The 11,788-nt window shown below is 61.1% G+C and overlaps 1 protein-coding gene across 1 annotated transcript; it reads right to left on the bottom strand.

Annotated features, from left to right (window-relative positions):
- Positions 1-7,384: 7,384 nt before the first annotated feature.
- Positions 7,385-8,185, bottom strand: Fbll1 (fibrillarin like 1). The gene has a single exon (XM_069993999.1). It carries the CDS (start codon positions 8,183-8,185, stop codon positions 7,385-7,387), a length of 801 nt encoding a protein of 266 aa, XP_069850100.1.
- Positions 8,186-11,788: the final 3,603 nt, after the last annotated feature.

Here is an 11,788-nt window from a genome sequence, read left to right as displayed (position 1 = left end):
TGGGTCCAGGATGCAGGCTGGCTGCCAGGGAGCTCACCTGTGTAATTGCCAGCGCCTCTGGTGTGCTTGGGAGAGCCTGTGTGTACTTAAACCAGTATTGTGGGGTTGCATTTTTCTAGAGGGGCCTCTGCTTGCCAGGTGGGCTCCGCCGCATGACCCACGCCCTCAGCCTTATTTTGCTTTAGTTATATTTTCAGATAGAGTCTCATGTCTCTTTACCCAGGGCTAGCCTCAACTTCCATCTTCCTTCCTTCCACCTCCTGCAGCCGAGACCACGGGCATGCCTGCCTGCACTACCATGCCTGCTTGTTCTTTTGAGATGGAGTCTTGGGAACATTTTTTACCCAGAACTACCCTTGAACTTCAGCCTCCTACTCTGCCTCCTGCCTGGGAACCCCGGGTGCGAGCCACGATGCCGAGGTCACCGCCACTCTCGGGGCTTGAGGAGGACATTCTGAGCAGCTTTCAGATCTTGTGCTCAGGTGCTCGACAAATACAAGTGTGAGAAACATAAATAACATTTTGTTTCTTTTGTGCGTGTGTGTGTGTGTGTGTGTGTGTGTGTGTGTGTTGGGGCTTGAACTCAGAGCCTGGGTACTGTCCCTTTTTCCCTTAAAGCTGGCCCTCTACCACTTGAGCCACACCTCCACTTCCACGGTAACATTTAGACTGTTGGAAACTTGAGTTGGGGCACTAGGTGGGCATTGTCAGCTCTGACAGTGATGCTACGCTTGTGAACTCTTTCCTTGGAGTGCAGGCCAGCTGTCTCAACCTCGGTCGAGTGAGGGCGGTGTGGCAGAGGTCCTGTGTGTGTGTGAGGTGTGGCTGCAGGCCCGTGGTGGAGGCTCTGTGTGTGTGTTAGGTGTGGCTGCAGGCCCGTGGTGGAGGTCCTGTGTGTGTGTTAGGTGTGGCTGCAGGCCCGTGGTGGAGGCTCTGTGTGTGTTAGGTGTGGCTGCAGGCCCGTGGCAGAGCAGTCTCTTAAGGCTGAGTGGTCCAAGTACCAGCTTGATCTCTGTGCTTAGGTTAATAGTAGTAAGCTAAAATTCATGGAGAGGGAACAGGGTGTCTCCCATCTGTAATCTGGGAGTGCTGCGTAGAATGAGCGGAGGGCAAGGCCGCCAGGATTCTGAGTGGTAAGTTCCCCATAAGAACAAGTGCGGCCAGGGCTGGGAAGGTGGCTCAGTGGTAGAGTGCTCACCTAGCATGCATGAAGCCCTGGGTTCCATTCCTCAGCACCACATACACAGAAAAGGCCAGAAATGGCGCTGTGGCTCAAGGGGAGCATGCTAGCCTTGAGCAAAGAAGCATAAGGACTGCCCAGGCCCTGAGTTCAAGACCCTAGACTGGCAATACATTAAAAAAATAGAATGCACTCACAGATTGCTTCCAGGACCAGGTCGCTGAGCATGGTGTACCCCAAAGGCCTGTGTTCTTCAATGTGATCGGTGAAGCGTCAGTGTGGTTGTACATTTTCTAGCAAACACATTGAGAGTAGGAAACTGCATGCAAATTGTTGTAGTTGAGTATTTTTATTTAGTCTCACAGATCCAAAGTACAAGAAGACATATTTGGGAGAAAGGCTGCATGAAGCCCTGGGTTCAATTCTTCAGTACTACATACACAGAAAAAGCCCGAAGTGGTGCTGTGACTCAAATGGTAGAGCGCTTGCCTTGAGCACTGAGAGGCTCAAGGACAGTGCCCAGGCCCTGAGTTCAAGCCCCAGGACTGGCAAAAACAAAATTAAAAAGCCCTTACATTTTCTGCTGAGGCTAGAAATACTGGTTAAGACAAAACAGTGAATGCTTTTCCTCCTTTGAAGTGTTTCAGAGCCCATTAAATTGACAATGGGCTGACAAGTGCCCATCACAGCGCCGGTCATTTCCACTTCCAAGAAGCAGTCCCTGCGGCCCCTCCCCTGTCCTGTGTTGGAATTCCATGCCACGTCTCGCTGGACGCTGGACGGGTGTTCCCATGGGAGATGCTGGTGGGGGGGGGGCGCGACTTTGTTTCCCCCCAGATATCCCCAGGTGTTTGCTGTGGTGCTCTGGAGTGGAGTTGCAGGGCTTGCATCCTAAGTGCGTTGTCCTGCCTGCCTGCTTCCACACTGGCGTGTTACCAGGTGCTGGGTTTCCCCGGACCGGGAGGACACTACTGTTCTTTGATGGCCTGTGACAGTCTGTGCAGGTGTCCACCATCTGTGAACATCGCCATTAGCTAGATGACGCGGGCACTGTCATAGCAGTTTCCACTGTATGTCACGGGAGTGTCCCACGTTGGAATGTGGGAGCCACTCGTTCCTTACAGGAGCAGACGGGGAGCATGAACCCCTTCCAGAATTAACATACTGCTTTTGTCCAACTTGCGGCTACGTTCGTAAAGCAGGAGTGTAGTTACCTGCAGTAAGTTGAGATGGAATGGTAGCCACCTCCCGGGCTGGTGGGTGGCCTGGCTGGCATCCCTGCCTTGCTCCTGTGTCCCCTCAGTGGGGCCGAGGTGAGCTGGCCCTGGTGGGGGGGGAGGGAAGGCGGGGGGGGGGTTGAAGGACGAGTTCGGAAGAGCAGCTCTGTTCTGTAGTTCATCTTTCTGCTGCAGACACCACCAATTTTATGTTTGGGAGGTAGCTACGCAATGTTACTTTTCAGCACAGAGATTAGAAATGCAAGAGTGTTTTGGTGATACTGAGGTTTGAACTCAAGACCTTGTGCTTGATGAGCTGGTACTGTACCACTACTTCCGTAATGCCTCCAGCCCTGCTTTTTGCCTAAGATGGAAACTTTCTGCCTGGAGAGACCTCAAACATTGGTCTTCTGGATCTTCACTTCCTAAGGAGGTAGATTGCAGGTGTGAACTACCAGTGCCCAGCAGAAATCAAGGTTTAGAATTGCATAAATATATTCAACTCTAGGATGTTTTTTTTTTTTCTAAGTATCTTTCATACATTTTAATACTTAAGATTTGAATAAGCTGGGCACTGGTGGCTCACGCCTGTCATCCTAGCTACTCAGAAGGCTGAGATCTGAGGATCATGGTTCAAAGCCAGCCTGGGCAGGAAAGTCCGTGAGACACTTTTCTCTAATAAACCACTAGAAAACCAGAAGTGGTGCTGTGGCTCAAGTGGTAGAGCACTCACCTTGAGCTGAAGAGCTCAGGGACAGCGCCCAGGCCCAGAGTTCAAGACCCACGACCGATCAAAAAAAAATAGCTCTCAAAGCAAAGTGTTTTCATTTTTATGCAATTAAAGTATAGATAAATACTATAAAATAGCTTGACATTATTTAGGTTGACTTTGTGGTATGGTGCCATCTGGGTATCATACCAGCTCAGTCAGCAGTTAACACAGCCAACTATTTTGAAATTTGCCTTCTTTTCCCTCCCTCTCTTTTTCTTGTGGTGGTCATGGGGCTTGAGCACGGGGTTGGTGGCATAGGGCAGCGCTCTTTCTGATGCCTTCCTCTCTGTGAGCGTCTTTGGCTCTGAACTCTTCCAGACTTGAACCTTGCTTGAAAGATGGCGTGTGCGACAGGCTATGTTGTAGCCTGTAGCACCTATGAAACTGTCCTTGTACACGCTCTTTTCCACATGTGGCGTCTGCTGCGGTTCCTTCTGGAAGCTCTGTGGGCGTGGCTGAGCTGCTGAAATGGTGAATCAGCCACGCAGCCAACTCCAGTGTTTCCTTTACCGACTTGGATTCTGTGAGTACGCTAAATGAATGTCAAACGCAGGCTCTTCATCTCCTGATTACCCAGCACCCCTTGGGCGGCGGTCTGCTTTCAGCTTCTCCCTTGCTGCATGAGCTCCGGGGCTGTGGCCAGGTGCGTCCTCTGTGTCCCCGTGGTGGGGACGAGGGCTGTGAGATGACCTCATGATCCCACTTCAGAAGTGGCGCTGCACAGCGCAGCAGCCCAGCTGGCCGCACCCGTGAGGCGGGCCGAGCGCGTGTGCTGGTGAGCAGGGCTGGCAGAGGATCCCAACATTCTGGCCGGGCGCCGTGGCTCACGCCGGTCCTCCAGCTACTCGGGAGGCTGAGATCTGAGGACTGCAGTTCAAACCAGCCCGGGCAGGAAAGTCCGTGAGACTCCGCAGATCTAAGCTCATCCAGCGAATCAGCTGTGGCTCTGTCACTCCAGGCTGGAATGTTCTGGAAGAGATCAAACAAGTTCCCAGGCACAAGGTCACGCTGAGTGCGGGGGGGGGAGGGGGGGCGCAGCTTAGACGGCTGCAGGCGGAGTGGCAGGGCCGGGAAGGCAGGAGTGCTGGTGTTGGGGGCCAGCGTGGGCTATGTCGTGAAGAAAGAACAGAACACTGCTCAGAGCGCGAGAGGACAGGCCAAGGACAGAGGCTTGGGGCAGGCCAGGGGCAGGAGGACCTTGGGGGCCCCAGGACGTCGCCGGCCCTGGCATTTGAGCTCAGGACGCCAACAGAGTCAAGTTCATTTGGAGGTAGACGTGACCTGCGCTGGGGCCCCCAGGCCCTTTGGGTGGCTCTGAGCTCCCTGGTCGTGGTGTGGCGAGGCCCTGCCGGCCTGGTCTGTGACCCCAAGGACAGCCATCATTAGAGTAGACGTGCCGGGCTGGCTCAGGGCCTCCGGCTCCCAGCACTACCTCCGGCCGGTTTTCTTCTTTTAGATTCTACTCAGGTGGCCTCGTCCTGCTCATAGCACACAGGCTCGAGCACATTCGGCTTGTGTTTGAGTTGCTCTCACCAGCTTTTCTGGCCTGGCTAGCTGTCACCTACAACCTTTACCTCTGCTTCCCGAGCCGCTGGGATTACAGGTGTGTGCCACCACAGCCAGCCATGTATTCGAAGGATTGTCAGTTCTAACCCACAACCCTCAGCTATGCTGAGCGATCAAGCCAGCTCTGTCTTAGGCAGCAAGAGGTGGGGAGGGGTGTTGCATGGTGGTGGGGGGGGGGGAGGGGAGATTTCCACACTGGACTAACACATCTGCGTATCAGAAGGCAGATGTGAACAGGGAGTGTGATCTAAAGGGCGTGAGACTGGTTTCTGGACTCCCAAGTTCCCTCCAACTGGTGCTGGGGGCAGCTTGGTGTTTTGGGGTAACGTCTTCCTCCTGCATTCTTTGGGGTGTCCCACAGAAAGGGTCTGACATCTCCTTTGCTTCTGCACCGGCAAGGGCACTGATTAACCCCAGACAGCCAGAAATCGACGCTCGAAGTCCCCGTGTCCAGAGAGCGGGTATGAACGCGGGAGCCGGGTGCCCGCGGCCTGAAGATTCAAGGGGTCTGGGTGGCCGGTCTGCGGTGTGGACCCTCGAGACACGGCGGGCAGGGTGGGGCTGAAGGGGGGCCGATGGGGGCCCATTGTAGCCGTGCACGAAGACGTCACTCGTGAAGCAGCCGAGTGCCTGACGCGAACAGAACGGCTGCGGCCGATGCAGGCCTGGAGGCCCCACAGGTGGAAAGGGCCCACGTGAGCAGTCTGCAGGAAAGCCACTGGTGCCGGTGTTCAGGGGACCGAGGGCACCCCCACCCCTGCTCTGTAGTGCACACCCGAGGAGAAGGTGGGAGGGCGCTCCCACACAGAGTGTGCGGGTTCGATTCCCAGCACTGAAGAGCAGAGGGAGGGGGCGGGGAGGGGGCTCGTAGGTGCTGTAGTCCATTCACAAGCCCCTGCAGGGAGACCTCCCCCCCCCACTCCCCCCTCCAGGAAGCTTCCGACGCCTCCACTTTGCACCCAGATCTGTGTGGTCGCCTGGGGTCGGTGTCCAAGACCCTTCACCACTGTGACCCCAAGCCCGTCGGCTAGGTGTCCCCCCAGGAGACCCGCAGAGGACAGGGGTGTTCCTGACGTCCCGCCCGTGATGCCCGGGGCCCTGTGCACACCGCCGTGGCTTCTGGTTGGGCCAAGCACCACATTCCCAATCGGGAAGAGAGTTGGGGGGCTCTGTGGATCTGGAGGGGACTGCGGCAAGGGGCACCCCAGGGCCCCTGTTCTCCAGAGGAGCCGGGCTGGCCTGGAGCTGACTCCCCTCCCTCCCTCCGCAGCCCAGCCAGGCCTCCGCTGACTCTGCCTTCTCTTCCTTCCTTCAAGGCTGACAGCCTTGTGCAAATGGGGACAGCCTGACCCCGAGGACCAGCACTGCCCGGGGGAAGCGGGGCCAGGCCCTCACAGAGGCCGAGCCCACGCTCTGCCCTCCTGGGTGACCCCCCCCCTGGAGTCCGGCCCCCAGGCCGCACCAGCCTCTAAGGCCACAGCCTTGGGGGGGGGTCTGTCCCCACGGAAGTCACACTCCTGCCACCACCCTGTCACCTGGGGGCCGCTCCCTGCTCTGCCCCCAAAACTCTTGCTATGGGGGAACCTCACTGGGATACAGGCAGAACAGCGAAGCCTGGAGCCCAGCGTGTGTGTGTGTGTGTGTGTGTGTGTATGATCCCGGGTGCAGCAGTGTCCCTGCCCCTCAGAAGCTCCCCCCCCCCCCCCCCGGCCTCCTGGACGTGCAGAGGCTGGGATGGGGGAGCCTGGCTGTTGGGATCCAGCCGGGGAGGCCTGGGGTGCGAGGCCCGGGCTGCAGGAGGGCGCCCGGCCGGGTCGTGCGACCCCGCGTCCCCAGCGGGCGTGTAGGTCCCTGCCTGCGCCCCCCCACCCAGCCTGCCCCCCCCAGGCCCCGCCCGCCCCCCCCAGGCCCAGCCCGCGACCCCCAGGCCCCGCCTGCCCCCCCAGGCCCCGCCTCCCCCCCCACCCAGCCTGCGCCCCCCAGGCCCCGCCTGCCCCCCCAGGCCCCGCCCGCCCCTCCCCAGGCCCCGCCCGCCCCCCCCCCAGGCCCCGCCCGCCCCCCCCAGGCCCCGCCCGCCCCCCCCAGGCCCCGCCCGCCCCCCCCAGGCCCCGCCCGCCCCCCCCAGGCCCGGCCCGCCCCCCCCCAGGCCCCGCCTGCCCCTCCCCAGGCCCCGCCCGCCCCCCCCAGGCCCCGCCCGCCCCTCCCCAGGCCCCGCCCGCCCCCCCCCAGGCCCGGCCCGCCCCCCCCAGGCCCCGCCTGCCCCCCCCAGGCCCCGCCTGCCCCCCCCAGGCCCCGCCTGCCCCCCCAGGCCCCGCCTGCCCCCCCAGGCCCCGCCTGCCCCCCCCCAGGCCCCGCCTGCCCCCCCAGGCCCCGCCTGCCCCCCCCAGGCCCCGCCTGCCCCCCCCAGGCCCCGCCTGCCCCCCCAGGCCCCGCCTGCCCCCCCAGGCCCCGCCTGCCCCCCCCAGGCCCGGCCTGCCCCCCCCCAGGCCCCGCCTGCCCCCCCCCGACCCAGCCGTGGAGGCCCGGCCTTCCCGCCCCCCCCCCCGCCCCCCCAGCACGAACCGCACACAAAACCAGGCGGCCTCTGCTGGAAGGTTCCTCTTTAATGAGAGCCGGGCGGGCGCAGCGCGCGGGGGAGCCGCCCGCCCGCTAGGCGCGGTAGACGCCCAGCACCACCGCGTGGTGGCGCTCGTAGGGCTCCAGCGTGAGCTGCTCCTGCGGCCGCAGGTCCTCGCGCCGCAGCAGGCGGAGCTCGGCGGCCAGGGCGGCGGCGGCGCCGGCGGCGGCCGAGGCCCGGATGGACACCAGGAAGTGCCCGCCGCGCCGCAGGAAGGCGTGCGCGTTGAGCGCGGCGATGCGCGCGGGGTCGGGCTGCGCCACGTCGGCCACCAGCACGTCCACCATGCCCACCAGCATGCGGTAGCGCAGCGGGTGCCGCGCGTCCTCCAGCACCGGCACGATGTTGGGGCGGCGGCGCGCCACGCCCACCAGCTCGCGGCCGGCGCGCGGCGACGGCTCCACGGCGTACACCAGGCCCTGCGGCCCGACGATGTCCGACACGTGCGACACCGTGGCGCCCGACGCGGCGCCCAGGTAGAGCACGCGCGCGCGCGGCCGGATGTGCAGGCGCTCGGCGCCGCCCAGGATGGCGGCCGCCAGCTTGGAGCGGAACGGGTCCCACGTGCGGTACTCGCGCCGCGCGCCGCCCTCGCCCACCGTCACGCGCCGCTCGCCGTACACCGACTGCCCCGGCACCAGGTTGCGCGTGGCCAGCGCGTCCTCCGCCCCGCGGTACACGAACACGCCCTCGTGCCGGTGCGGCTCCACCGACGCGGCCGCCACGGCCCGGCGCCGCCGGCCCCGCCCGCGCCCCGCGCCGCGGCCCCGCGCGCCCCGGCCCCGCGCGCGCCCCCCGCCGCCGCCGCCGCGCGCGCCCGCCGCCGGCTTCATGCGGCCCGGGCGCGGCCGGGGGTCGTCGGTGGATCCGGGGGGGCTCCGGGGGTCCCGGCGCGTCCGCGTCGCCCCGGGGGTCGCCGCTGGGTCCCGCCGGCCGGGGGGGGGGGCGTCCGCGCGTCTGCGTTACCGGGGTCCCCGGGGTGCGGGCGCGGCCGATCGCGGCCGGTGGGTGCGGGAGGCGGAGGCCGGCGAGGGCGGCGGGGTCCGGCCGCGCCGAGACGCAGGGCCGGCGTGATTGCGTCAGCACGCGGCCCGCCGCGGACGCCCTTCGACCCCCGCCGCCGCCGCCGCCAGCCGCGTCGGGAGCGCGCGCGGGGTGTGCGGGACCGGGGTGCGCGGGGGGCCGGGGCGCGCGGGGGGCCGGGGCGCAGGGGGAGGCCGGGGCGCCGAGGGGCGCGCGGGGCCGAGGCGCGGCGGGCGCTGCCTGGAAGTCCGGCTACCCAGAGCTGGGGACCGGGGACAGCGCCGGGCAGCACCAGGGACAGCGCCGGGCAGCGCGGGGACAGCGCCGGGCACAGCCCTCCTGCGTGGGGCCCCGTGGCGGAGCTCGGAGGGGAACTGGGCAGCCCCGATCCGTGCGCCCGCCCCGCCCTCCCAGCCTCCGGGGCGCGCGGGTCACTGGGGAGGAGAGAAGCCGGCGAGGGCCGAGGCGGCCCGGACTCCCCCCCTCGGCCAGTGCGCCGGTCCTGGCGCGGCCTGGCTCAGCAGATCGTCCCGTGCCACGGCCGTGCGGAGATCTGCCCTGGAGATGGCGCCGCTCCGGCCCGGGCCCCTTTGGGCTGTGGTTCAGGGTCTCTTGCGAACAGGTCCTTTGCCGACAGCCCTGGGCGGCCCCAGCTCCTCTCCCTCCCTCCCTCCCTCCCTCATTTCCTTCTTTTGGTGCCGGTCCTAGGGCTTGAACTCAGGGCCTGAGCTGCTTTTGCAGGCGCTCCTGGAGCCGCAGCTCTGCTTCCTGCTTTGGTAGTTTAGTGGAGATGATGAGCGTCACAGACGCTCCTGCCCGGGCTGGCATCGAAGGTGATCCTCAGGTCTGTGCCCTGGGCAGCCGGGATGCACAGGCCTGAGCCACCGGCCCCAGCCCGCCCGCGCGTGTGTGTGACAGAGAGTCAGAGAGGCAGACACTCAGGGCCCGGTGCAGGTACTCTGCCCCTTGGGCCGCACGCCCAGCCTTTCTGCCTTCGCTGTATTCTTCCCTTTGTGTTCAAGTGTGTAGCCAGTGTTTTGTTATTGTAGCAGATTATGTGGAACTGCACTGGTTTCACCAAGTTAGATTAAGAATTACACTTGCACTTCACCCAGGGCAGCAGTTAAATCTGTTTCATCAACTTCTGTATTTCCTTGAGGTTAGATTTGATTTGATTTTTCATTGAGACTAAGTGCTTTTCCAGTATTGTGGGATAGTGATAGTTAAAGTCACAAACACATTTCACCCGTCACAAGGCAAATGGTCGTTATCCTGGTCTATAAAGTCCGTGAGTTCTGCGTTTTGACAATTGTCATTCCTTCCACATGGGTGGCACGTACATTTCTTCCCTTTGCTTAGTGTGAGCTGTTCCCTCTTTCCCTCTCCTTCCCTCCCTCCCACCGCAGCCCTTGAGTTGCTTAGTTCGTGTTCATCCGTGCCCAGTGCAGCAGAAGGGCCCTCTGTCGGATGTTTCCGCGTTTCCCTCTGATTTCGCTGTATTCTTTCCGAATACTCACGCTTGGCCCCAGCAGCATGGCCTGGGATCTCGCCCAGCTGAGAGTCCCGCCATGCCCAGCTTTTTATTAATTGAGATAGGGGTCTCATGAATTTTTGGCCTGGATCACCTTGAACTCAATCTCTTTAACACTAGCATGTCCCCATTACATCCGGGCCCCGACTCTCCTTTCTTGGTAGTGTGTATTCCTTTGCTTGATCCCTAAAAGATTTTAGATTTCTTTTTGTCAGTCATGGGGCTTGAACTCAGGGCCTAGGTCCTGTCCCTGAGTTTTTGTTTTTGTTTTTGTTTTTTTTTGCCAGTCCTGGGCTTGAACTCTAGGTCTGGGTGCTGCCCCTCAGCTCTTCAGCTCAAGGTAAGCACTCAACCACTTGAGCCACAGCACCACTTCTGGCTTTTTCTGCTTATGTGGTGCTGAGGAATCAAACCCAGGGTCTCATGCATGCAAGGCAAGCGCTCTACCACTGAGCCATCTTCCCAGCCCCCTGTCCCTGAGTTTTTGTTTTTTGCTCAAAGCTAGGCCTCTACCACTGAACTCCACTTAGGGCTTTTTTTTTTTTTTTTTCGTGGTTCATTGGAGATAAGAGTCTCACAGAGTTCCCCGCCCAGACCGGCTTTGAACCGCGATCCTCAGATCTCAGCTTTGGCTAGGTTGACAGGTGTGAGCCACCAGTGCCTGGCTCTCTGTAGTAATAGTTACAGTTGGAAATTGTGGGCCTTCCCACGTTGTTCTTTCTCAGTTTTTTTTTTTTTTTTTTTTTTTTTTGGGTCCGGTCGTGGAGCCTAAACTCTGGGCCTGGGCGCTGTCCCTCAGCTCTTTAGCTCAAGGCTAGTGCTCTACCACTTGAGCCACAGCACCACTTCCGGCTTTTTTCTGTTTGCTTATGTGGTGCTGAGGAATTGAACCCAGGGCCTCAGGCATGCAAGGCAAGCGCTCTACCACTGAGCCACCTTCCCAGCCCCATCTTTCAGTTTTTTGTCTAGTTGTTGTCCACTGACATTTTGTGTGCGTTGTGGGAACAATTGGGGAAGACTTACAAAGAAGTCAGCTTTTGTTTTGTGTGTGTGAGACAGAGAGAGAGAGAGAGAGAGAGAGAGAGAGAGAGAGAGAGAATCAGTCAGTCTGGGGTTTGAACTCAGGGCCTGGCTGCTGTCCCTGAGCTTTTTTTGCTCAAGGCTAGTGCTTTACGACTTGAGCCCACAGCTCCACTTCTGGCTATTTGGTGGTTAATTGGAGAGGAGTCTCGTAGACTGTTCCTGCCTAGCCTGGCTTTGAATCGTGATCCTCAGATCTCAGCTTCCTGAGTAGCTAGGCTGGTGCTGGCGGCAGCACTCTGGATGCTGGGGAGGAGAGCGTGGATGTCTCCCACACAGGCCGACGGCGCTTCCTCTGGGTAGAAGCCCAGGAGTGGGATTGGCTGGGATAAAAGACGGCTCTCCACCTGGTTTACCCGAGGAACCTGCTGCCGGGGCCACAGTGGCTGTGGCAATGTGGTTTCCATCAGGAACAGTGAGTGGTGGTTTTCTCTCCTTTGCTGAGTCCTACCAGTGGGCAGGTGGGGCTTATACTTGGAGGCCAAGCTGAGCAAATGAATCCAAGAGACGCTTCTCTCCAGTTAACCAGCAAACGCCAAGTGGGAGGCATGGTTCAGGTGGCCAAGTGCCAGCTGTCAGCAAGAACTCGGGCACTGTGAAGTCCGTCAGGTCCACTTGCCGTGGTGTGGAGCGAGCTCGTGTTTCTCCACTGTCTGGATGATCCGGCATTACGGCGCCGCCGCCGGTCTCCCCTGGACCTTGTTAACGCTGGCTGGTGCTTGGGAGCGCTTTGGTTTTGAGTGCACACAGGTGTATCCCTGTTTCCTCTTGCTTTGTTGTTGTATAAAATAGCTTGTTATTT

This window comes from Dipodomys merriami, unplaced genomic scaffold, assembly GCF_024711535.1.
Source record: "Dipodomys merriami isolate MVZ:Mamm:240054 unplaced genomic scaffold, mDipMer1.0.p SCAF_44, whole genome shotgun sequence".
In the NCBI taxonomy this organism is placed as follows: domain Eukaryota; kingdom Metazoa; phylum Chordata; class Mammalia; order Rodentia; family Heteromyidae; genus Dipodomys; species Dipodomys merriami.
The sequence above is the reverse complement of the archived record's forward strand: the minus strand, read 5'-3'. Positions and strand labels throughout refer to the sequence as shown.

What these genes read in the sequence shown, in the direction of transcription:
- Fbll1 (XM_069993999.1), bottom strand. Translation starts at nt 8,185, where the DNA reads ATGAAGCCGGCGGCGGGCGCGCGCGGCGGCGGCGGCGGGGGGCGCGCG.